Genomic DNA, 27,314 nt, shown 5'->3' with positions numbered 1-27,314 from the left:
CTCAGATCCACAAGCCCCGAGACGGAAAACCCTTCTCCGACCAATCGACCAGAGAGACGAACAAAACATCGGGACGCGAGGAGAAGGAGGAAGGAGACCTGCGTGTGGATGCCGAGTTCGGAGAGGTCGGATCCGTGCGGTGCGTGGGGATGCTGAGCTGGGAGAGGCCAGATGCGTGCGGGACTCCACCTCCCACCAGTCACACCCACGCTCCCGTGGAGGCTCCACCCTCGGATCCGAGGGCACATGCAGAGAGATACAGAGAGATTAGACGGGGGAGAGAGAGCGCAGAGAAAGTAAAGAGAGGCACGTGGGGAATATCAGGACGAGGACGTCCACGGACATGTCGAGGAGGGCATCAAGGTCCGCTGCCGAGGCGCCGCCGTTGCCATGCCCTCCTGCTCCTCTTTGTACAGGCGGGATCCTGGGCTAAGTTTTGGGAAGATGTTGTATGGTGTAAAATATATAACTTTATAGCTCGTTGGCTTATTGTTATTCTTTAAAGATTGAACATCGTGAAACTTTTTGTGACAATGAAAAGAAGAAAAGCAACAAACTCCAAAGTCGATGTTAGTTTTATCACCTATATGCTCGAGGACGAGCATAAATTAAGCTTGGGGATGTTGATGCATGTAAAATGTATGCATGAACTTTGTAGTTTGTTGACTGATGACTGCAAGTATACAGATCTGTTGTAACTAGTTTCGAAATAAGAGTATCAAACTACGAGGAGCTACTAGTAATGATCTTGATATCCCTTGCTACTTTCCACTAAGGATTACTTAATAACTATTTTCTAATCTCAAAATTATAAAAAGGGTGATGTTGTAAATGGTGGCAGGAAAAATAAATAAAGCAGTAAAAACCGTTATGAAAAGGGTTGGAACTTTATAAGACAAAGTGTTCTCAGAGATTATTGGATCCACCACTAGCACTAGAACTCATGTTAATCAAGATGAAGTATGTTTTCAAGCATGTTGTGTGTGGGAGAGCTCCATAATAAGATGCGCCAAGAAAGACATCGGTCATCGCATATCTAAATAACCACATCATCTAGCCTTCTGCGGCCACATATGGACTAGTGCTATTAAGGGGTAAACCCCATGGTCATCGGTATGAGATTTATGAATTCCTCTTATCCCCCTTATCCATGTGTCAAAGCGCCGATACGGTAATGTCACTTCTCGTCGTTCGTGTTACCACACTTCAAAGAGTAGTTCCCTCTCAATACCAATAGGCAATATTACATGGTGCACAACATGTAATAACAAGAGAGAAAACTAACACACATTAATACTTGAAAATATAAATCAGCTTAGATTCATCTCATATTCATGCTAGGGTTTCCCCATCTCGCCAAGAACTAATAAGACTACTCACACATGGAGACAATCAAGAACATCATCATAATCTTGTGGAATGAATAGGGGGAATGGAACGAATTCGAATACAAATCCACAATAGCAATCTAGATTAGAACTATGGTTGGAGAATGATGGTGATGACGGTGCAGCGGTTGATGATGATGAAGGGGATGCTTCCTTTTCCTCTGATGATCCACGTAGCAGCCCAGATGTTGTCTTCTTTTCCAAAGTTCCTTCTTGAGATATGATCTGGGGCGGTGTTTCTTGGTTTCACGGAGCTGTGTGTCTGACGAGGCGGTGCTCCTGGAGGATGGTACGTACGGGCGGGCCTTGCCAGTTCCGATGCCCCTTAAACTCCCTGAAAGTTGTCCTCGCATTTTCCTTTCGCCTAAACGCATTATTAAGTGCAAAAATGATTTATATCGCGTAAAAATGCCAGAAAATGACAGTTTTCATTGATATTTCATGATTGACTTATTATTTTAGGATCCTGCTTAGACAAGCATAAAAGGGCATGGTAGCAGAGTGAAATACAAAGATCCTACCACTACTTGATGATAACTTGATGAAATAGTGATGCAAAAACATGCTAAAAATGCACTCATCAACTTCCTCAAGCTTAGACTCTTGCTCACCCCGGAGCAAGATATGAGCTTAATGGACAGATTCATCTTTGTTCATGAAGCGAGAGCCGTTAAAACAAATGAGGAATTTTTCAAGAACAAGGATTATAACAACGGATGTAAAATTAGAGCATGAACGAAACCACACTATTCTCAAACTCAAATGACTTAAAGGCCTCCAGACCTTACAAGGTTTAATAAAAGACAATAATATTACTTTATCTAAATAAAAAAATCAGGAAGTTAGCTTTTCTTCATGGTTCTTGGTAATAGCTTTTCTCTTTTTCGCACTTCCTTTTATTTCACAATCTTCTTTTCTTTCTTGGAAATACATTTGTACACCCAAGCATGAGTGTGGGTGTATTCATCACCATTCGTTCACTTTGAGATTCGGACAAAGAAAGTAAGGAGGAATCTATGTTTCCAGTACTCTGTGCATTTCCAACCATTATATCCCATCAGCTTTTCCGTAAGACAGGGCCAAAAGCGAGTCAGACGCTGGAATCCCGGGACGAACGAGCGTTGTTCCTGTGACTTGCATGTCATGGGTCAGGATACAACTTTCCAGGACACCCAATATTTTACTCCACGTGACTCCACCAGGGTGGGTCACTACTCTCCTTTCTTCTCCACGGGAATCCAGCTATTCCTCTCATCTCTCTTGTTCTCCAGCGTCCTCCGCGGTGACGAATTCGAGTCGCTGGACCCGCGAGTGATGGAAATTCATAGCGCATTCCCGGATGAGAGCTGGAGAGGAGGCGAAGATTGATGCTCTTCATTAGCTTCCTGTACTGAATCATCCGAGTAAATGATGGAGAACATGATGTTTTCTTAATTGCAAGAGTTTGCAAGGCATTTCATTGATCAGTAAAAAAACAGAACCACACCTGCCGGGCAGGTTTGGTACAAGACGTGATTAGTTGCTAGGTGTCATCGGCCAAAAAGAATCCCCCAAAAAATATTGGTCACTAATTGCAACCTGACGACTAACTAGAAGAACATCCAGCTGACACCTAGTCTGAACTGCTAACTAAACACTACATGCTAGTAACTGACGACTAACTGTTGTCTGAAGACCAAATCAGAATCAAACGAGCCGAACGCGGAGCCATCGCTGCATCATGTTCCGGACGCCGTCATTACCGGTGGCTAGCACCTCGCTGTTGCCATCGTCGCCCTCGTCGACGGCTTGGTACCCAACATCTAAAGAAGGGCCGCCGTCTTCGAGCGAAACCAAAACGGCTGCAAGCTCGACGCCGCCCGGGGTCATATTCTCCGCTACCTGCTCCTCCTCAACGACTTGGTCATGAGAAACCTGCGTTTTAGTGTTGGAATCAAGTCACTGAATCAACTAGAAAACAGCTTTTGGAATCCATGTAAAATCCAACTCACCTTATCAGCTAGAAACTGCAGGATCCCTTCGTTCTCCGCCCCGTCGGCAGGAACTTCTTCTTCAGGGTTGTCATGGCCATCGAATCAAACACTCACCTCGTCGTCTGTAACCTGAATCCCTGTGGCCTAATTCTCGAGCAAAATTTGCACGCCTGAAATTCTGCTATGCTCCCCATCCCAGAGCACAAAATAGAGAACAGGAGAGATCATGAACAATTTCGTACGACTCAACATTTTGAACACTATGATACTGGAAGTGTACTCGAATGTTTTACAAAGAGAAATGGATTGGAAGATTTCCTCAAAAAGAAAACAAATGGTAACTCGTTGATACCTGAGAAATCCCAAATACGAAAAGGGAACTGGCAGATTTCTCTCGCAGGGTAACATGATGCCGGATTCCAAGCTAATGTTCAGGCCACTAAATGCACTGATACTGCCCTCTCCACGCGGTCTTTCACAATAAATTCTGAACACATTCATCCAGATGAACCGTGATCTAATATTTGGATCAATCCTGAAGAAGAATTAGGATAAAGAAGCACACAAATCGCAATGAACAAAATCGTGCAAACACAGAAACAAAATTCAAAGAAAAATCAGCCAAGACTCGTCCCTAGGCTCGTCGGGGCATTGGGGGCTCCGGATCCGCCCATCAACGTCGAAGGTGAGCCTGCCGGGTGGCGTGGGGAGCTGAGAGAGAGGGGGAGCGTGTTAGACCCTATCTCTATTCTGGCGTCATCGTGGGAGGCTGGCGAGATCCACGCATCGTAAGAACTAAGAAGACATCATGGGCCGATACGTTTCTCCCATTGATGGCGACGAGAAGGCACATCGACGAGCGGGTCGTCGGAGATGTTGGTGCAGACGGCGAGAAGCCGGTGGTACATGAACGTACTGTACCTGTACCTGCGGGTCGGCGGCGCGGTGTAGACGGCTCGCTGGCGACGGCGAAGGCGTACTGAACCTGCGCGTCGGCGACGAGGTGTAGACGGCTCGGTGGCGACGGCGATGGCGCACGGCGACGGCCACCTTGCGAAGCACCCGGAGGAGGAATTAGCGAGCCGATGTCCTCGGGTACAGGGGACAAAAAAACTTGACGATTCACCCCCTTCCAAACAATGGGGAACTGTCCGCGCCTGGTGTTGCCTTCCCGGCCATTGCCTACACGCAACACGCGTCGCCATTAGTACAAGCTCCAAGGAAAAGGGGGAGAAGGCGACGGCGTACTGTACCTGTACCTGCGAGTCGGCGGCGCGATGTCGACGGCTCGCTGGCGACGGCGACGGCGCACAGCGAAGGCGTACTCTATCTGCGCGATGTGGCCGGCTCCCTGGCGCCGGTGGCGCGGTATGGACGGCTCCCCGACGCCGGCGGCGCGCAGGGCCGGCTCAACGATTTCAGAGGCCCCAGGGCGAACTCTATAAGTGAGGCCCAACGGAAAAAAATGACTTCATACATAAGTAGATAAAAATGATTGAACTTATAAACATCGATAATTTTTCAGTAGCAGCATATAGTGAATAAATTTTCTTCCCTTTGTTCTAAACCAGAATGCCGATTGCCAAAGCTAATACTGAATGACCGAAGCTAACTATCTGTCTATTTCCACAAACAAACAGAGCAAACTGACGACAAATTAATGGAACTTGGTAGCAGCCTGCAAATAATGAAAAAAATAAACACAACAATTCGTATACCCTGACTGGATTCATGATTCGAGATCAAGACTCAAGAGTTACCTGTAACCTGTTGAAGTCACGCCTGGTTGAAGTGTATCCCCTCTCCAACTCTCCGTCAGATACTTAGATCAGATCCTCCATGAGCCGTGAGTGTTTGTTTGCCTTGATTGTTTAGGAAAGGGAATTAGAGAGTAGACTCCACGCTCCAGGCTCTAGGACTCCAGAAGACCAGAAGGCTAGCAGGCGAGAGTGCGAGACGCTAGAGGCGATCGAATGAGCGAGGTGAATGAGAGCGAGGCGTTCTTCTCGTCTTCCGTTCCGTGCATCGACTCGGCGATCGAAAAGAAAACGAACCGACGACGCGCGTTGCTTCCGTGTTGGCATTGAACGTCTGGCCTTTTTCTGGGCTATTTTTTTCCTCTACTCTTCAATATATATACTGTACGTACATATATAGTGGGCCCCTATTTAGAGCGGGCCCGGGGCCGTCGCCCCTTTTGCCCTGGCCTAGAGCCGGCCCTGGCGGCGCGGTATGGACGGCTCCCCGACGCCGGCGGCGGCTACAACGAAAAACAGGGGACAGAGGTTGGGGATGGAGGACCGGGCCCCTACTACTTTCTGGATGATATCAGCGCGTCTCTGCCTGGGGATGTCCCCGACACGAACAAAGACGGACCATGACTGAGGGGCGAAAAGCCGGTAGAAAAGGAGCCATCGACGCGACAGGAAAATAAGAGAACTGGACGAAAATGTTCCATCGACCCAGACTTTGCACGAATCTCCAACTCCAAATGAACGGCAAATAGTACACCCACACCCATGCTTGGGTGTACAAAATCCACACTCTTTCTTTCTTTCTTTCTATGTTTCTCTTTTTCACACGAAGGAACCAATGATCATAAAATACTTTGTAGGTAATTTTCCTATATCCTATCAAAGCTTTTTGGCGTGGATGACTATAAAATCATTATCATGATGCAAGTACAATTATACTCATCCTAATTCATACATCTAATGCAACAATCATAATTCAATCATACATCAAATAAGATAATGGCTTAATATTCATTGGATAGAAATCCTTCACTCTCCAAGGGAAACATCACAAGTGCTAATGCAATCCTTATCGATATTTGAACTAAATGCATACTGAAAGTAAATACTCGAACTAAAGGGGATAGATTACAAGGTGTTATAGATATCCCCAAGCTTGGAATCAAGCCAGGTGGGATCAAATAATCCTTGTGATTATTTGATACCGTTGCAGCTTGATGGTGGAGGGATGGCACTGGAGAAGGCTGCATAGAGCTTCCTGTTCGACTCCTCTAGAGCAGTTATGGGACGGTTAGAATTCTGTAACTCATAGCGCGTCGAGTTTACTGCTTCAGTCATTGCCTTCACCACTTTATTAAGTTCCTTTTTCTCGGCCAAGTTCTCAGCCAAGTCCACGAGACGCCGGTGCACAATATCCCGATGGAGAAGCTCATTGTCTTGATGCTTCTCCAACAGGCTAAGACGCAGCTTGGTCCTCATAGGTAGCTTGACTGGCAAGGCAGGTTCATCGTTAAGCACGGGAACCCCCATTCATCTAGGGGCTTCACACTCATGTGAGCATGCAGTGTCATCTTCTTGGTTGTGGAAGTATGGGCAGTCATAAGTTACTGCATCAACATCATTGTGCTTACGTTTTTGCGACGCGTAGTGGGTCGAGATGAGCTTGAGGGATTCCACGCGCCCCTCCCGTGCGGCTTCTTGGCTTCTTCTTCATCTTCCGGAGTCACCATAGCTAGGTATGGATGTGTCCATCCACGTGAAGCGGGAGCCATGAATTGCAGATTGTTTTCATCATCCGTGTCATAGTATACTTCACGCATCCTTGGAACGAAGCCTCGGCCTTCACGCTTGTCGTCTTCTTGGGACGAGGTCTCGGAGTTGTCCCATGACGGAGGCTACGTAGCGCATAATATGGTGAAGATCTGCAAGAATGGAGATGGAGAGGCTTTGGGAGGCCTTATTAGGGGTGAAACAGAAAGAAATCTCGTGGGTTCGGAGTTTATAGGTGCAAGGAAGAAAAATCTCAACAAATTGGAAAGAGATAAATTTGAAAAGGAAATTCTGGGCAGCACGACGGTTCGTGGTACAGGCGCGAGCCGTACCGTCCGTCCGTACCCGATGTCCTGCCAAAATTCACAACAAACGAAGTCGGTTCCGGTCATTGGTACAGGCGGATTTTCACCGTACCGTCTGGCCGTACCTAGTTACCGACATAAGAAAAAAGGAAATATTTTTTTATAGATCTTGCGAAGAAACGTAAAACAAAAGAGAAAACCTACTGTAACTTTAGCGACCGTTCGTACGGGAAGATATGACTGTACCAGCCGCCTATACGGTGGACAAGGTCGGGAACAAAATTCGTCGGGGTCTCCAGTGGGTTTGCCGACCACTGGTACGGGCAGGTCCGTTCGTACTGTCCGCCCGTACCGATGTCGCGAGAACTCCAATCTTCCCATAAAATTGTGAAGACCTCAAAAATGCAAACGAAAAACCAAAAATCTAGAAACTTCAAACCTATAAAATCACATAAAAACTCTCTTAAAGTAGTTATGAGTAAAAAGATACCAAATCACCTGGATCATCTTATTGTTCTTCTCCCTCTTCCGTAGATAGTGGACAACAAATGCTTGCTTGCACCATCACAAAGAACATGGGGAACTTCTTTTTCACAACGGCAAAGTGTACATGTAGGAATAAAGACTGTAGATATGCCGCAAGGCAATGCTTCTTTGTCAACGGAACCTTGTTCTTCGAGCTGTGCTTCCCTTCTCTGTATAATCTGCAAATCAAATTCTTGCAAAAGCAAAATCCACCGAATCATCCTGGGCATGGCTTCAGTTCTTTTAAGAATTTCTTTCAAACCCATAGGATCAATATAGACTATAACTTTTTTTTGAAATGTATAGACTATAACTTTTGAGTCAGTGATATATGATCTAAACTTTTCATAAGCGAGGACAACTTCAAAGAACTCCTTCTCCACTAAGGGATAGTTTATTTTTGCATCATTTAGAGTCCGGATATCATGATGGATGATACTAACTTCATCACCATCTTGTTGGCACAAAGTGGTTCCAACAGATTCATGGATTACTTCACAAACTAAATCAAAAGGTTCCCTCCAGTTAGGCGGTTGTATTATAGGAGCCTTAAGTAAAGCTTGCTTAAGAATGTTGAAAGAAGTAAGACATTTTTCATCAAACTTAAACCGAACATCTTTCTGTAAAAGGTTAGTTAGGGGTCTTTCTATCTTAGAAAAATTTCTAATGAATCTCCTGTAAAACCCGACATGACCAAGGAAACTTCTTATACCTTTGATGTCTCGTGGAGGTGGTATTTTCTCTATAGCCTCCACCTTCGACTTATCAACCTTTATGCCCATTCCTGAGATCTTGCGCCCAAGTACTATCCCTTCTTGAACTATAAAGTGGCACTTCTCCCAGTTCAAGACTAGATTAGTGTCTTCACATCTCTGCAACACTTTATTCAAATTACTCAAGCAAACGTTAAATGAAGATCCATAGACGGAGAAGTCGTCCATGAACACTTCCATTATATGCTCAATATAATCGGCAAATATGGTTGTCATGCATCTTTGAAAAGTAGCAGGAGCATTACATAATCCGAAAGGCATTCTTCGATAAGCATATAATACAAAAGGACAAGTAAAAGTTGTTTTTAGTTGATCTTCCGGATGAACAACTATTTGGGAGAACCTAGCATATCCATCAAGATAACAAAAATGTGAATGATTAGCAAGTCTTTCCAGAGTTTGATCTATAAAAGGCAATGGGTCATGATCTTTCCTAGTTTCCTTATTGAATTTTCTAAAATCAATGCACATCCTATGTTCTACTACAGTTCTGGTTGGGACCATTTCATTATGTTTATTTGGTACTGCAATAAATCCCCCTTTCTTAGGAACACGGTGAACGGGACCCAACCAATCACTTTCTTTGACATGGTAGATGATACCTGCATCGAGAAGGCGGATGATTTCCTTTCTTACCACTTCCTTCATTCCAGGCTTGAGTTTCCTCTGAAAATCCGCAACTGGTTGGGCTCCATCCTCCATGAATATTCGATGAGTGGCTATTGAGGGACCGATCCCTTTCAAGTCATCCAAAGAATACCCAAAGGCCTTGCGATGCATTTTAAGTACCATCATTAACTTCTCTTCCTCCCTTTTTGAAAGGTTAGTACTTAAAATAACTGGATATATGTTAGTGTCATCTAAAAACTTATATTTTAAGTCTGGAGAAAGATGTTTCAGTTCTGGAGGTGGTAAATCTTCATCTCCCTTTCTTTCGGGTATTTCATACTTTTCTTTAGTTGAACCATTAGACATAGGGAGCTAGAGATTCCAAATATTCCACGATATCATTTTGATTTGATCCTATAATATTATCATCATTTTCAAGTAAACTTACCTCTAAATCATCTTCATGAGTATTATAAAGTATTGTCGAAAGAGTTGCAAGATCAACTTCCTCCTCGAAGTCTTCTTCTTCTTCAACAATTGGCTTATGAGTGAACTTCGAGAAATGGAAACTCATCACTTCCTCCCCAAACTAAAGAGAGATAGTTTCCTTTCTACAATCAATATTAGCTCCTGCAGTGTTTAAGCAAGTTCTTCCAAAAATTATTGGACAATGAGACTCAATTGGCATATCAATAACAACAAAAACAATGGGATAAGTGTAGGTTCCTATTGTAATAGGCACATCTGTTATCACTCCGATAGGAACACTAAGAGTCTTATCAGCTCGCATTATTGTCATGTCTGTGTCTTCTAATTGTGATTGGTCAAGTTCATTTTGAATACCAAAATAAAATCTAAGTGGAATAACATTAATGGTTGTACCAATATCACAAAGTCCATAGTAAGAGGATCCACCAAAAGTACAAGGTAAAACAGGTTTACCCACACATGTGGCTTTGACCATACCTTCTACAAACTGTGAAGCTTCGGAATCAAGCTCGACTACATTGCAGTGTGCAAACATAGCTAAGATACCTTACTTCATTACCTCACTTTCATTTGTAGCTTCATGAGTAAATTCCTCATTACTAATTTTTAACTCTTGTTCTTTTACCTTTCTTTCCTCCTCTTCCTTTTGTTTAGCAAGAAGTTGAGCTCGGATATGCTTTGTCGTTGCCATTGGGTACGGTAGTGGCTCATTGAAGTTGGCATTTCAATGGGTACCAATTTGGGAACTTCAGTTTCAACTTGCATTGCTTCAACAGCTTGAGGAGGCAGAGTATAATGGAGCCATTCTTTCCTTGGTACTTCAATGAATTGTGTAAAAGCTTGAAGACAATCTAACACCATAACATCATCAAGATTTAGTTCGTTAGTAGTTTCTTTTAGTTTCCCGGTGTTTTTATAAGCATTTAGATAGTCATGTTCTATTTCTATTTCTCCCTCACTTGCAAGATCAAAGCCCCAAGATACTCTATTTCTATGAACTTTATCTAGATGTATCAAAGCTTCCTCGGCCGTGAGTTCCATGAAAGATCCACCGGATAACAAGTCTAATTCTCTTTTATTATCTTGTTCTAGCTCTCCATAAAAGACATGTAAAATATACCAAGGTGGTAAATCATGATGGGGACATTTTTGAAAAGTACCTTTGAACCTAAGATAGGCTCTCATTAAGCTTTCACCGCGATGATTCTTGAAATTGGTTATATCTCTTCTTGCCTCCGCGGACTTGACTTTGGGATAGAACCGAAATATGAATTCCTTCTTCAGATTCTCCCAAGTATCGATCTTTTCTGCAGGGCAAGTTCTATACCAAGATAATGCAGTGTTGGTTAGAGATTGACTAAACAATTTAAGCTTGAATTCATCATTAGTATAGTTTCTCAATTTGATTGTCCAACACAACTCAGTAAAAGAATGCAAATGAGTGTAGGGATCCTCATCGGGATCATCTCCTACAAAACTCCTCTCCTTCATAAGAGCAATAAAGCATGGATGAATGGAGTATTCAATATCATTCCCATTTGGGAATTCCTTAACGAACCCTCGGTTGAACCTTCCGAGATATTCAGCTGTGTCAAGCTTATTCATAAGCCCAAGAGCATCCATGGTGCTATCTGAAACTATCAAACAACTTTAGTAATAACAATAATAGATAAGCGACTTAAAATAAAGACAAAAAGCCTGAGCTCCCCGGTAACGGCGCCAGAAAATAGCTTGATGACTACAAGTATACATATCAGTTGTAGCTAGTTTTGAAATAAGAGTATCGGACCACGAAGATCTACTAGTAATGATCTTGATATCCCTTGCTAATTTGCACTAAGGATTACATAATAATTGTTTTCTAATCTCAAAATTATAAAAAGGAGGGTGTTGTACATGGTTGCATGAAATTTAAATAAAGCAATAAAAACGTTATATGAAAAGGGTTGGAACTTTATAAGACAAAGTGCTCTCAGGGATTATTGGATCCACCACTAGCACTAGAACTCATGTTAATCAAGATGAAGTATGCTTTCAAGAAATTGTGTGTGGGAGAGCTCCGTAATAAGATGCTGCCGGAGATTCGTGTCCGCGAAGGAACACGGTTATCACCGAACCCAAGAGGTTCGAACATAGGGGACTCAGAAGCACGCCGAAAAACTCACGACGTTGGTACCGCAGAGCTGAACATGGTAGTTACCCAGGTTTAGGGTCCTCGGAGAGGTAAAACCCCTACGTCCTGCTTTGGTGGATGTATTGCAGGTCACAATGGAGAAGATGATCGTATAGATGTCTAGGGTTTGTGATCCCTTGGACCGTCCCTCTCTATGCTAGCAAGGCTAGTCCTTTTATAGAGGAGTTGGTCATCTTCCCGCGAAATATCTTGAGGGGGAAGGGTTGCCACATCTCCAAACCGAGGGCGGGAAACTCCCGCGCCCTTTACAGAATGGACATAGTCTATGATCGATTAAAGTGCCGATCCATGGCAGACGCTGAGGTCGTCGATGACGCCTCCGGTGGCCGCTTGTGCTGCACCCCCCCTCCCGTTCTTGCACCAAAGTAGCAAGGACAGGGTCTTGGTTCTTTAGCCCTCATCGAGCTTGCTTTAATCACCGAAGAGGCAATGGCATCTCGCCTCCTCGGGACGGAGCTTTTGAGCTCAGCCATGACGTGCGCAACGTCAGTCGGCCTTGTCTTGTAGCCTGCGGAGCCCGTTGCTTGCACATGAAGGCAGGGCCCGCGTGGGTGGCATCCGATGCTCCCTTGGTTGGTCTTATCACCTTCAAGGGAGGCTCTCTAACTCGGAGAGGCTAGTAGCTCGGGAACCTCCGGGAGGGAGTTCCTCCCCGAGCCTTTCTTTCGCCCCCTCTCGGTGTCTCCAGGAGGATTTTACACCTCATGGAGCCTCACTCGGGAGTAGCCTCCTCGAGCGATTGCTTCCGGGTAGTTACTATGGGCCCAGCAACCATAGGTCCATGGCACCCTAGTTGCTAGGGATCCCACAGATGCGCCCAGAAAGCCATCGGTCATCACATCTCTAAATAACCAAAGCATCTAGCCTTCTGCGTGTAGGGTTCCTTGCATAGAAAACAAAAAAATTCCTACCGCAGGAACGAACAAAAATCAAGATCTAATCTATTAATTGTAGCAACGGGATTGGATCAACAAACCCTCAAAGATCGATAAATGTTTAATGAGATGGATCTCGTGGATGATGTTGTCGATCACGAGCTGCTCTAAGGAGCGAGTAGAAGATCCTGTCGGTGCCGCAATCGGGCAGCACCTCCGCTGTCGGTCACACGTACGGTGTTGATGAAGACGTCCTTCTCCAAGTTCTAGCGGGCAAAGGAAGTAGTAGATCCTCCTCGGAATAATCCCGGCAGCACGAGCGCATGGTGACGGTGGTGGTGGAGATCTCCTGCAGGGCTTCGCTGTCGCTGTGCGGGAGAGGGATGGAGGAGGGTGGCGCTAGGGTTTAGGGAGAGAGAAGGGTGTGGCCAAGGTAGCCAAGGTGTGGCCGGGCAGCCCCCTCTCCTCTTCTTTATATAGGTGGAACACCCAAGGGTCCAAACCTACTCCTCCTAGGAGTCCTAGTGCAAACCTACCATAAAATCAAATAGTCAAACCTAGTCAAAGGTGGACTTGGGGTGGGACTTCCACCCCTTCCTTGTTGGTTGGCCGGCCAAGATGGTGGAGTTCGCATGGACTCCACCTTCCCCTTTAGTGGGTCGGCTAGGGTTGGTGGAGTTCTTCCGGGACTGCACCTTCCTTAGTGAATATTTTGGACAGCCCTAGAACCTTCTAGAACTTTCCAAACCTCCGATAAAAAATCACCGGATTATTCCCAAACTTAGAATTCGACTTTCTATATATGAATCTTATTCTGCGGACCATTCCGAACCTCCTCGTGATGTCCTGGATCCCATCCGAGACTCCGAACAATATTTGGTCTCCATCTAATATTTCATATCTACTTAAACAACATCGAACCTTAAGTGTGTCAACCTACGGTTCATGAACTATACATTCATGATCGAGACACCTCTCCGATCAATAACCAATAGCGTGACCTGGAAATCCATAATATTCAACGATGACTTCTTGATCGAAAGAACCATTTACATACGATATCGATTCCCTTTGTCGCGCGATACTTTACTTATCCGAGGTTCGATCATCGGTATCTCCATACCTAGTTCAGCCTCGTTACCGATAAGTACTCTTTACTCGTACAGTGATATGACATCCCTTGTGATCCAGTCACATGCTTGCAAGCTAATTGGATGACATTCCACCGAGAGGGCCCAGAGTATATCTATCCGTCATTTGGATGGACAAATCCCACTCTTGATCCATGCACTTCAATCCATACTTTCTGAATACTTAATGCCACCTTTATAACCACCCAATTACGAAGTGGTGTTTGATGTCATCAAAGCATCCATCCGGTGCAGGTGATTAACATGATCTCATGGTCGAAGGTTTGGGTTACTATGTATCTTGAAGCTTGTAGCAAAACAATCTTAATGACTTGGTCATATCCTATGCTTACTATGGGTGTGTGTCCTTCATACCATTCTCCTAATGATATGACCTTGTTATTAACAACATCCAATGTTCATGATCAGGAAATCATCATCATCTATTAATCAACAAGCTAGTTTAACAAGAGGCGTACTTCGGGCTCTTTTATGTTTACAAAACACAGAAGTATTAATGTTTCTGGTTAATACAATTATAGAATGGGATGTAAACATTTATCATGAACACTAATATATAACAATAACCACTTTATTATTGCCTCACGGGCATATCTCTAACACTGCGGCCACATATGGACTAGTGCTATTAAGGGGTAAACCCAGTGGCGGCGGCAGAAAGAAATTCTAGGTGTGGTGGAGTCAATAAATGAGAAAATGCAGGACTATATATACTATATTTTTTGTGGGTGACTATACTATATAAAAGTATTACTTTTGTTCATCACGTACCATATAACTTCATAATGTTAAAATAAAGTATCACGTCAAAAGTACCGCAAATTCTCCGTGTCTTCGGTTCTTCTCCTTTTGCAGTAGCAACATCAGGTGCGAAGCCAGTTTAATTAGGGTTGGTAGTCACAGATGCTTTGGCAAAGAAGCTCTTTATATCTGTAGAAAATTTCAACAATATCACGGGAGCCAACCGAAAATCAATCAATTGATCATTGAGAACACTATAGACTTGTACTGGATCTTATTTCAGTCAACAACGAGATTGATTTCAGAATTTAAAGTGCGGTTTTAATTCCTAAATCAAATAGTACCTTATGTTATGCAATTGGTGTTCTTATTCGGTGCCATTTCCTAGTCGTCCTCGTGGCCTCGCCGGTCATGGCCCCCGCCTCCACTCGTGTCTCCGCACGACCACGACGGCGCGAACAAGGAACAAGGAAGTTGTCGAGCGGAATGATGGCAGCAGCTTATATCATTTCTGATTTGCCACTGTGTTTTACGGATGGAGATCATGCCCAACAGTCACCAAAGGGCAACCAGGCCCAACACGGGACTGCATCGATGGATCGTACCTGTTCGTTGTTCTGACTGCTGAAGCGTACAACAACGATGGCATCTGAAAACAAACCTGAATAGAGACGAGAACTGCAGCATATAACCTAGTATTAGTGCTAAATTTTAGGTATGGCGGCCGCCAAATCTTGCCATATTGCTGGCTCCGCCCCTGGGTAAACCCCATGGTCATCGCTATGAGCTTTATGAATCCCTCTTATCCCCATTAGCCATGTTTCAAAGCGCCGATACGGTAATGTCACTTCTCGCCGTTCGTTTTACCACACTTCAAAGAGTAGTTCCCTCTCAAGAGGCAATATTACATGGTACACAACATGTAATAACAAGAGAGAAAACTAACACACATTAATACTTGAAAATATAAATCATCTTAGATTCATCTCATATTCATGCTAGGGTTTCTCCATCTCACCAAGAACTAATAAGACTACTCACACATGGACACAATCAAGAACATCATCATAATCTTGTGGAATAAATGAGAGAAATGGAACGAATTCAAATACAAATCCACAATAGCAATCTAGATTACAACTATGGTTGGAGAATGATGGTGATGACGGTGCAGGGGTTGATGATGATGAAGGGGATGATGCCTTGTCCTCCGATGATCCACGTAGCATCCCGGATCTTGTCTTCTCCAAAGTTCCGTCTTGAGATCTGATCTGGGGCGGTGTTTCTCGGTTTCGCGGAGCTGTGTGTGTCTGATCTCTGATCCGTCTATGGGAGGTGAAAGTATTTGATGAGGCGGTGCTTCTGGAGGTTGGTACGGGCAAACGGTATGGGAGGGCCCTGCCCGTACCGATGCTTGTTAAACTTTCTGGAAGTTGTCCTCACACTGTCCTTTCGCCCAAACACATTATTAAGTGCAAAACTGATTTCTATCGCGTCAAAATGCCAGAAAATGCTAGTTTTCATTGATATTTCATGATTAACTTATTATTTTAGGATCCTGTGTAGAGAAGCATAAAAGGGCACGGTAGTGCGGTGAAATACAAAAATCCTACCACTACTTGATGATAACTTGATGAAAGTGATGCAAAACATGCTAAAAATACACCATCATTGACACATATTCCCACATATTTGCAACATATATGATTTTACATCCATGTTTTATTTTAATATTTGGGATTTACCAATGATACCATTTATTTTAGCTATAATCCTACAGGACATGAAAACCCTATTTTGTGTATTTTAGCTTTCAGGGACCTAAACAAAGTCAAATGGAGCTAGAATTATGGGGATGTCAATATTTCATCAAGAGAAGCATCTGGAGCACTTGGACCTCACGAGAAGGGCCAAAAGGGCCAAAAGAGGCCAGGTGGCGTGCCCAGTTAGGGTGGGTGCGCCACCCAACATCTTTTCTTCCTCGACTGTCCGATTCGCTTGATTCCTTCTCCCACAGATTCCGTCTAACCTTAAAAAAACTCTATATAAAGGACTTTCCGAGGCTTCTGCGAGGAGAGCGCCGTGGAAACACCAAAAATGAGCAAGAGCCAGTGAAAATTGGACGGGGAAACTCTGACGGAGCCGCCACCGGAGGGATCTCCACCTTCTACAATGTCTCCATCATCATCACCATGATGAAGAGGGAGTAGTCCACCTCTGGACTATGGGTTTGTGACAGTATCTTACTCTATTTCTATCTTGCTCTTCATAGATCTAGTACCATATGAGCCTATCAACATGATTATGGTCATATATGTAATTCATATATGGTGGATCTTTATTCTATGATATTGATATATGAGATTGAAACCTATTGTTTGTAAGATGTATTGATAGATATACATCATGTACCCTGTTCTTAAGTACTTGTTCTGATCCAACTTGTATGCAAGAGCATGTGTGGTGAGAAGTGTATATTAGATGGAGTACCATGGTTGTAGTGATTAAATAGTGACAACAAATTCAAGACCTACTATGGTATCCATCTTTCTCTTCCTGCCTCACTAGGGATAAAGTGAATCCATGTGCTATAATTATCCTGTGATAGCTTGATAATCTTGTTTTTTCAAGATAGCATATTTGAGATTCAAACATTATGTCAAATTACTTAAGGCTACACTTTTTTGGTTCTTAATTAAAGATTTCTTGGAATTTTCCCTTTCTTGAGGAGCATAAGAGAGATGTGTTGCTCTATGTTAGGACGTAATGCCCATGTGAAAGCTTATCAAACACATGTTGAAGTTCCACCAATATTATGACTTCCATGAATTGCTCGTGTTCACTACAACTCTCGTCCATTTTAAATCATTATAAATACATTTCCAACACAATTAGCAAACTTTACATATACTACAATTTACTAATCTAAAAATACCAGAAATACTTTCTCCACTTGCAAACACACACAACCCAAAAACCATTATACTTTTACCATTTTTTCTTAGTTAGTTTAGTTTAGTTTACTTTAAGTTATATTTATATTTCTTATTACTAATACGAAATCTTGTGCTTGACAACCACATGGTGGATTTGGGGACACAAGGCAAAAACATTACTTTGCACATTGCTAGAAGAGGAGGAGAAATAACTTCTTGCCAATTCCCCGAGAGTTTGATATAAACTCTTGAGTCACCCTTGTGGGGAAAAGATGCTTGCTGCAACACTATGCACTTGGAGCGCCTACAAGTTGGTACACACAAAGTTGTTGCCATCACTATGGCGTGTAGATGGCATGCCATGTATCTTATACTTGAAGCTCTTCGATGCTCAAAATGATATATCCGTAGAGGGGATACTTCAGTTTGTCCCTAATATAGTAAATCAAATGAGGAATGATTATCTTTGCTAGTGCCTGATGGCTGTGAAATATGCCATTTTTCCTCACGTTTAAACTCTTTGCCAAGTCAAGAAATTGACTAAACATCTCTCTAATTGTGCCACTAATGACTAATTATTGCAAAGATGTGCAATACCTTCTCATTTTCTGTGATGTGCAGGAAATCATGTTTAAGGCAAATGGACCCGCAATTACTGAAGATAATCTCGTCACAAATGCATCAAAGTCAACCAGGGCCGAAAAGTCGGTTCCAGGAGCAATAGCGGACACTGGTAAGGGCAAGGCCCGCCCGTACCGTCTACCCGTACTAAGTGCCAGAGGACCCCTGAGGTCTAACCCTATAACTTTCGTGAAGGGAGCCATTCCAGAAAAAGAGCCATTCGTCGGCGAAGATAGCCGCCATCCACCAGATCGGAGATCCAACACCAAAGTTCATCCATCTCCTCTCAAATCCCCTCCATAGTCATAGTCATCACCATAGTCATAGTCCTCTCAAAGCCCAGTAAACATGCCTCCCACCGGATAAATAGAGGAAGGAGACCAATTATTATTACAAGACTACATTTTTGTGTCTCTTTGATGCCCACTTATTTACTTAATCTTCAACATTAAAATTGTCTACACCTAATTTCTGTGTATGTTATATCCAACTTCATTGCCAACCATTTTGAAACCTATTGTTCAAGCAAAAAAATATTAATTAATTCGATCAATTTAAGTATGTTCTTAAACACAGCCCTCATATTACATGGTTTGCTAGTTTTGGATTAAATCTACACACTAGCTAGTACCACATTTCCGAAGAACACCTAACTATGTTGGAGATCAAGGAGCGAAGCTGGAAGCCAGGAACCTCCTGCCAGTCACGGCAGCTTTTTTTTTAGCACCAACTTAACTACGGTCATTTTTTTAGCAAGAACTTAATTACCGTGTTATCTCCCCATTAAAAGATATCCCTTATCATTTCTCTTCGCCATTCAACTCCCATTAATTAATTACAAATTACTATATACCCATCCCTCCATAAATAGTACCTATTCTCGCCGGAGAAGGGGCGGACGCTGGCCAGCACGGTGCCGGAGTTGCGGCCGGAGAGGGCAGCCGGAGAAGGGGAATTTTTGCACGGGATTTCCGTGGTGAGCTAGCACGAACGGGTGGCGTTGGGAGGGGAGATGGCGCGGGCGTCGGAGTGGTGACGCGGGGAGGCGGCAGGGCGACCTCCTCCTCCATGGCGCGACGACATCGAGCGGCGACGCGACAAAGGTCAAGTCAGATGAGGAATGCCATCCGAACTCTACTAAACTACCCTTCTATAAAATTAAAACAAACGAGAATTCCCAGTACTTTCCGGTACTTAATTTCTAGTACTTTTGATTTTCCAACGTTGGATCAACTAGCTTGAACGGCTTCTAAATTCCTCAACCACAGTAAAGGTTGTTTTTTTTAGCACCAACTTAATTACGGACATTTTTTTAGCAAGAACTTAATTACCGTGTTATCTCCCCATTAAAAAATATCCCTTATCATTTCACTTCGCCATTCAACTCCCATTAATTAATTACCAAATACTATACAGTACTCATCCCTCCATAAATACTACCTATTCTCTGTGTTATTAATTACAGTATATATCGATCGACCGTACTACGCTGCAGCAAACAAGTAGGAGTTAGGATACACAGTGGCAACTAAAGACGATGTGTCGCGCTCTCCTGCTCTTTGCTGTCACCCTGACAGTGCAAGTGTGCGGATGCATGGCGTACGTCGGCGTGGGCGACGGGTTTAGCGTCGAGTTCATCCACCGGGACTCTGTCAAGTCTCCGTACCACGACCCAGCGCTCACCGCGCACGAGCGCGTGCTCGCTGCCGTCCGGCGGTCCACGGCACGCGCCGCGGCTCTTGCGCGCTCCTACGTCGGCGGCGAGGGCGCTGTGTCCGAGGTCGTGTCGAGGCCATTCGAGTACCTAATGGCTGTCAACGTCGGCACGCCGCCTACCCGGATACTCGCCATCGCCGACACCGGCAGCGACCTCGTCTGGTTCAAATGCAAACCTCCGACAGCAGCCACCGGGGCTGCGCCGCCGAGCGCCGTGTTCGACCCGTCCTCCTCGTCGACGTTCGGCCGCGTGGGCTGCAACTCCAGCGCTTGCCACGCGCTCTCCAGAACCTCCTGCGACGCCAGCTCCAACTGCCAGTACCTGCTGTCCTACGGCGACGGTTCCCAGACGAGTGGCCTCCTCTCCACCGAGACTTTCACTTTCGAAAGCATTCCCGGCGGCTGCTATGGGTGCCGCGACAATCCGAACGTGCTAGTGCCGAATGTCAACTTCGGATGCTCCACGTCAACGAACGGCACGTTGGTCGTCGACGCAATCGTCGGACTCGGCGCCGGAAACAACTCCCTCATCAACCAGCTCGGCGCCGATACCTCCCTAGGCCGCAGGTTCTCCTACTGCTTAGTCCCCTACACCATGAAGAACGCCTCCTCAGCGCTCAACTTTGGAGCCCGCGCCACCGTGACGGAGCCGGGCGCTGCCACCACGGCGCTAGTCCGCTCCGATTTTGAAGCCTACTACACAATCGAGCTCGAGTCCGTCAGGATCGGGAACGCCTCCTTCCAGCACCTTTCCCGCGTCATCGTCGATTCCGGAACGCCGCTGACGTTCCTCGACAAGGAGCTTCTGGACCCCATGGTGAAGGAGCTCACCCAGCGGATCGGTCTGCCAACGGTGCAACCGCCGGAGAAGCGGCTGCAGCTTTGCTACGACGTGAGGGGGGTTTTGAGCCGGTATTTATTCAACAAGAACGTCCCGAACGTGACGCTGCAGTTTGCTGTCTTCGGCGTGGCAGTGACGCTGAAGGCTGAGAACACGTTCGTGGAGGCGCAGGAGGGGATCATGTGCTTGGCGATGGCGCCGGTGACGGAGGATCGTCCGCGGTCCATCCTCGGGAACCTTGCGCAGCAGAACATGCACGTCGGCTACGACCTCGACAAGGGCAGGATCACCTTCGCCCCTGCTGACTGCGCCAGCTCCTACAACTCCCCATCCGTGCATGGTTGAAGCACATGATACCGGAGATTCATTGCAGTTTTGTAATTCGCGTCTCAAATAATATAGATTATTATAGGTTTTTGCTATCTTACACCCGAGTGTTTTTCAATTCGGCAACAATCGTTTTATCCCTGCCCGTTGGTTGTCTTTGGTTGGATCGATGACTTCCGATTTTGTTGTGTACGGTTTTTTCCGGTTCTGTTCTCTGGTGGCCCACATCCCCACAGCTTACAGCCTGGGGTCGTGCTCATGTAGATTAAGGATTTTTTGCACTTCTGCTTTCGTTTTACTGTGGCCTCTTCAATCTACATGAGCACTTTTGGGAGATGCAACTGTATTCAGTTTGCCACATCGTCAGACCGCCAATCTACCTAGTACATAAGTCACACGACTTTTTCTAGCCATTTTTGCATCTGTATATGCAATGTATGTTCATGTGTTTTCGGTGTATATACTCTGTAATTGCAATGTATGTTCAGGTGTTTTCGGTGTATATGGTACATGCAGTGTATGTTCAGGTGTTTTCGGTGTATGTACTCCGTACATGCAGTGCATGTTTAGGTGTTTTCGGTGTATATACTCTGTACATGCAATGTATGTTCAGGTGTTTTCGATGTATATGCAAAGTTATGTATATAATCTGTATACACAATGTATATATTTTGTATATGCAGGTTTTTTTGTCACAATGTATCAAATACACAATGTATATAATATGTATATACAGTCATTTTGCTAGTAGTATTAATTGGGAATTGGTAGTATATAATATGCATATACACTGTAAATTACTTGGCATTTTTTAAGTGCATAGAAGTGTCACACTCTAAGTAGTAGTGGGATTGACAGTGGAAATGCACTATATGTTAAATACCCAAGGTGAATCCATGTTAGCATTTTATTTCACCTTTGCTCAGTTTTTGATAACTTGCTTCAGGTTCAGATGGAGGAGTAACAAAGGTTGTCATGGGGTAAAAGAATCAGGGAAGTTTTCACCTGAGATCCCTGATCCATGTGAGTTTCTTCCATGGCCGATCTAGATCTTCGTTCTTCCCCATCTATTTCTTCCATCTTCTTTTCTTGTTTCCGGACAGTGAGGAACAGAGCCGATTCCCTAGTTCCAGGTTGTTGAGAGAAAACACAAGCAACTACATGCTGTGCAAGAAATAAAGAAGATGCGTGATGGTGATGGGCTTTTAGTATTGTTTGGCCCATTACTTATCCGGTAGAGAGATTCATTACAGCCCGGTTTTTCTGCTTGTCTGGTTTTTTTAGCCAAGGAGGAAACATAGAGAAACAAGCCAGGGGAAGAAATAGGGAAAACAAAGCACGTTTCCTGATTGGTCAAAAGAAATTCGAGTGTTGACGAAAACAAAAACACTCGAGTGCCAAATAGATAGTCCCTTATTATAATAAGATATTATGTCTATTTTAAATGGTTGTCAACACATTCATAGATTTCTCAAAAAACACCATGCACCAACTTAGTCCCCAACTCCATATTTTCCATAATTCACATTGCAGCATAGTATAGAAATAAGTTAAACGATGAGCATGCTCATAATTATAGTTTACAAAACCATAAAGCAGTACTAACCTTCGGACATTCATTATTTCTCGTAACTTAAATACATTTAATATTTTTCTTTTCAGTTGCCATAACCTGGTCATCTTTTCAGCGATGCTATGCACCTTCGGTGTAATTCAAAAACCATCGATGCATGGGATGGCACCCGCAGGGTATGGGTACGGGTAGAGCCATCACATACCCGTACCCGCACCTTTAATCTTACCCATTACCCGTACCCATACCCGTCTACAGGTACAAGTTTTTCACATACCCGTCACCCGGCAGGGTAAATGGGTACCCGCCGGTAAAAATACCCACGCTTACAACACATCAAATTGATCAAAAAATATGAGAGGAGTTGAAGCAATCCTAAATAGGGGTCTAATTCTCACTGACCTACAACCAATTGTGAGATCGGAAAGCGTGAGGTTCAGCCTAGCAACATGAAGGCATGAAGCATGATTAGGGAAAAATAAGTAGTTTAGAATATTACAACGACCAACTTGTTAAATTTAGATGGGTACATGGGTACGCGGGTATGGGTTCTATGATCCCATACCCGTACCCACTCTATCCGCAGCTCTGCTTAAGAGGGAAATTTGACCGGTTTATAAGGAAAACTGACTGAAATCCGATACAAACAAACACCCCTGTCCAGTTTATAAGGAAAACCAGACAAGAAAAACCATACAGCACAGTTTTCAGGAAGAAACCGGCGAAAACCACACACCTGGCCACATGACCTATAGCAACTAGGTCTGGAGCGCCGCCGTATGACACAGCACGACAACAACGGCGAGCGCCGCGACTGCCCGGTCCACGTCCCTGGAAAGGAAGTCAGAGCCGAAAGTACGGCTAGGCCTTTCAGGCTTCGAGGGGTGAGTTAGGCCGCAAAAGCAAGCCAGCGGCACTCGCGCACCGACGGATACCCGAAAACGTCGACCCAAGTAGTAGCCAAGGCATTGCCATGATGGCTCCCAAACATTCCGAAAAAATGATGCCTCCAAGGAGGTCACGACATCCAAAGAAGCCGCCGTCATCCAATCCGGCAAAGCCGGATTTGGGCTTTTACCCTGGAATGGTGAACGGAGGGGTGACGGGACTCCACAGCAACGCCTCCAAGGAGGAAAAACGAAGCCCTCGAGCGCCGTTGTTGCCAGCTCCGACCAAGTCAGGCAGGACTTTCGTCCGGAGACCCGCACCACCTCCACTGTCCCAAGGATAGCCCAAAACACCGGACGAGCACAGACTACCGACCAGAGGGACACCGTCCACGCCACGGAAGCATGCCCTGCCGCCCACGCAGCCAGAGGCAAACCATCAACACGACCACGATTCCGGAGCCGCCGCTCCGGCCTCCACGCACAACAGGCCAACACCTCACGTCAACCTTGCCGCCGTCCCCAAGGCGCTGTTGCAGTGCTTGGCCAACCAAAAGTAGCTCCGCCGCACCGCCGTCCTTGTACCGTGGCACACCTCCACCATGGCTTGCAGATGCTAGCCGGGCCACGCCCCCACCGGCCTACCACACACGGTGGTACACCATAGCCACCAAGCTCCAGCAGATCAGGGTGCGGGGACCTCGATCCATGGCCTCCATACAACCTCCGTGCAAAGGAGAAGCTAGGCCGCCAGAACCTCTGCCACCACCGCGTCCCCGGGGCCGCCGCCCCGGCCTGCCTGCGCCGGGGCGCCTCCAAGCCCGAGCATGCCCAGATCGGGCCCTTCCGAGCCTAGAGCGGGCCCTGGCCGCGCCACTGCCACCAGCCACCAAGCTTAGGTGCTGGCACCTCCTGCCGCGCCACCCAGCCCACCGACGCCCGGGCGCCGCCGGAAGACCCGCAACCAGCTGCCGCCGAAGCCCCTCCGACACCCCACGCCACACCGGGCACGCCAGGCGCACTGCCCGAGCCGCACCGCACCCAGCGAGCCACCCCCGCGACGACGTCGGCAGCAGCGGCGAAGGGGTAGCCGAGTGGGGGGATCTGGCCGGCGGCGCGGTTAGGGTCCCCCCCGAGTCGCTCCGCTCAAGCGACGTGGGGGTCGTGAACTCCCTTTTCCTACCCATTGCGACCAACAACTATTATCCACCTTTTCTGTTTTTACTACCCGGCAGCAAACAAGACAAGTGCCATTATGGGGAGCACGAGGCAAGGAAATCATATCACCATGGGACGCCCCAGTACTGTCCCAAATCAATCCCCACTCGAACGCTCGATCCTCCGGATTCTGGTCCAGCATAAATACTTGACAAACATTCGATATTTTACTACCCCGTTGAATTCTAAAAGTTTCAGGCTCAAAAAGGCAGTAGAAGATCTCCTCCTACCCTCTCCATTCAAATCCATGGATAATTTTAGGATGTAATTTACGCATAATGCAGCTGGCAATCAGCAGTTCATTTCAAATCTTTACTTACCTTATTCGTCTCCCATCACATGGTACGCCAGTAAAGCCCCTATAAGTAGCCAGCCATTGGGGGTTGTAATCAGGAGATCAGGACACAACAATGGCGGGGACGACGGTAACTCGCGCTTTCCTGCTAATTGGCGTCGTCCTGACGGCTCAGCTCTGGCGGTGCACGGCGTACGCTGGCGACGGGTTTAGCGTGGAGTTCATCCACCGTGACTCTCTCAAGTCGCCGTTCCACGACCCGTCGCTTACCGCGCCGGAACGCATGCTCGCTGCCGCGCGACGATCCACGGCGCGCGCCGCGGCGCTCACACGCTCCTTCGCCGCTGGCGGCTCCCCTGACGGCGCCGTCTCTCAGATCATCGGCAGGCCATTCGAGTACCTAATGTACGTCAACGTCGGCACCCCGCCCATCCGCATGCTCGCCCTGGTCGACACCGGCAGCGACCTCCTGTGGCTGCGTTGCAGCAACGACACCACCGCTCAACCTCCGAACGGCGACTTCAACCCGTCCAACTCTTCCACGTTCGGCCGCGTGGGCTGCGACTCCGCCGCGTGCCGCGCGCTCACCGGCACCTCCTGCGGCACCGACGGCTCCAGCTGCATGTACGACTACAAATACGCCAGTAGCTATGATGTCATCGGCGTCCTCTCCACCGAGACATTCACCTTCGAAGACGCCCCCGGTGGCTGCGTGGGGTGCCGCGATCGCCCGCAGCTGCGGGTGGCGAACGTCAACTTCGGCTGCACCACGTCCACGTTCGGCGTGTTCGGGGGCGACGGCGTCGTCGGCCTCGGCGACGGAACCTTGTCCCTCGTCTCCCAGATCGGCGCCGACACCTCGTTCGGACGGAGGTTCTCCTACTGCCTCGCGCCGTTCTCCGCACCGAACGCCTCCTCCGCGCTCAACTTCGGCTCCCGCGCCGCCGTCACGGAGCAGGGCGCGGTCACCGCGGTGCTGTTCCCGTCCCAAGGGGACGCCTTCCACATCATCGCGCTCGAGGACATCAAGATCGGGAACGCCACCTTCGCGCTTCCGAGCCGGAAACGGTACGATGTCGTCCTCGACACAGGCTCGATGCTGACGTACCTCGCAAGGGTGCTGCTGGACCCGATGGTGGAGGAGCTCAAACGGCGGATCAATCTCCCGACGGTGCCGTCGCCGGATCATACGCTGCAGCTGTGCTACGACGTGAACGATGCGAACCGTAGGTCCCTGTTCGAGAAGAATGTGCCGGACATTACGCTGCAGCTAATCGGCCAAGGCGCACCGGAGCTGACGCTGAAGCCGGAGAACATGTTCGCGGAGTTGCAGGAGGGGTTTATGTGTTTGGCGGTGGCACCGGTGACGGATCAGCAGCCACTCGCCCTCATCGGGTGCATCGCGCAGCAGAACTTGCACATTGGCTACGACCTGGACAAGGGCACCGTCACCTTGGCCAACGCCGACTGCGCGAGCTCCTACCAGCAGTTACCATCGGCACCTGTGTAGCTAGAATGATTACCACCCCATTTGTTGGGAATAACTACTTCCTCCCTCCCAGTTTATAGACCTCGTCTGTCGAGTCTGCCGTTTTGGAGGCCGAGCTACATGTAGCTATTTATTTGAAACACTTAAAACTCGTATTTTAAAGTTTTTTTTTTTAAAACGGAAACAATGGAGATAGACAATGATAGATGCTACAATCGTGTAAAATCCCAATGCAAACAGATTTGTATTCTAGGCTACATGAAATTGACAAAATCTGAGAAATTTCATAGTATTGAAATGTGCAATAATCAATATAAAATTTGTTAGAATTTATTATTTTCGTGTAGCCTAGAATATGAAATAGTTTGTATTGAGATTTTACACCATTGTAGTATACATCATTGGCTGTCTCTAGAATTTTATTTCAGATTTTTTGAAACTTTGAAACACTAATTTTGAGTGTTTCCAAATAAAGTGTATAGCTTGGCCTCCTTAATCGGAAAAAAATAAGCTTGGCCTCCATTTTAAGTTTTCCTTGTCTACACCCCTATATCGTTGATTTGATCAAAATAATATAAATTATGGAATATAAAAATTATATCATTAGAAAGTAATAAACCATCTAATTTTTTTAGTGATATATGTTTTGTACTATTATTGCTACGGAAACCAGCCAAAACTTGGGTGGGACCGTCATATTCCGCAAAATTGCGGAATCGTCGCCTATATTGGTTGTTGTTTCTGCTACGATCTTCCTCGGGTGAACGAGGTCGTTTGTTCTAGACAGCATATTCGCCATCGGCCTACTTGTTTGCTATTTCCATGAGCTCCGCAACTGTTCTCGGGTTTGCTCTTCCCAGCTCT

At 46.1% G+C, this 27,314-nt stretch overlaps 2 protein-coding genes across 2 annotated transcripts; both read left to right on the top strand.

Annotated features, from left to right (window-relative positions):
- Positions 1 to 19,641: 19,641 nt before the first annotated feature.
- LOC124664767 (aspartic proteinase CDR1-like) lies at positions 19,642 to 21,006 on the top strand. Its single transcript, XM_047202209.1, has one exon. The coding sequence runs from the start codon at positions 19,642 to 19,644 to the stop codon at positions 21,004 to 21,006; it is 1,365 nt and encodes a 454-aa protein (XP_047058165.1).
- A 4,070-nt stretch (positions 21,007 to 25,076) lies between these two features.
- Positions 25,077 to 26,471, top strand: LOC124664766 (probable aspartic protease At2g35615). The gene has a single exon (XM_047202208.1). It carries the CDS (start codon positions 25,077 to 25,079, stop codon positions 26,469 to 26,471), a length of 1,395 nt encoding a protein of 464 aa, XP_047058164.1.
- Positions 26,472 to 27,314: the final 843 nt, after the last annotated feature.

This window comes from Lolium rigidum, chromosome 6 (genome assembly GCF_022539505.1).
Source record: "Lolium rigidum isolate FL_2022 chromosome 6, APGP_CSIRO_Lrig_0.1, whole genome shotgun sequence".
NCBI classification, from domain to species: domain Eukaryota; kingdom Viridiplantae; phylum Streptophyta; class Magnoliopsida; order Poales; family Poaceae; genus Lolium; species Lolium rigidum.
This window is presented reverse-complemented; position numbering and strand designations above follow the sequence as displayed.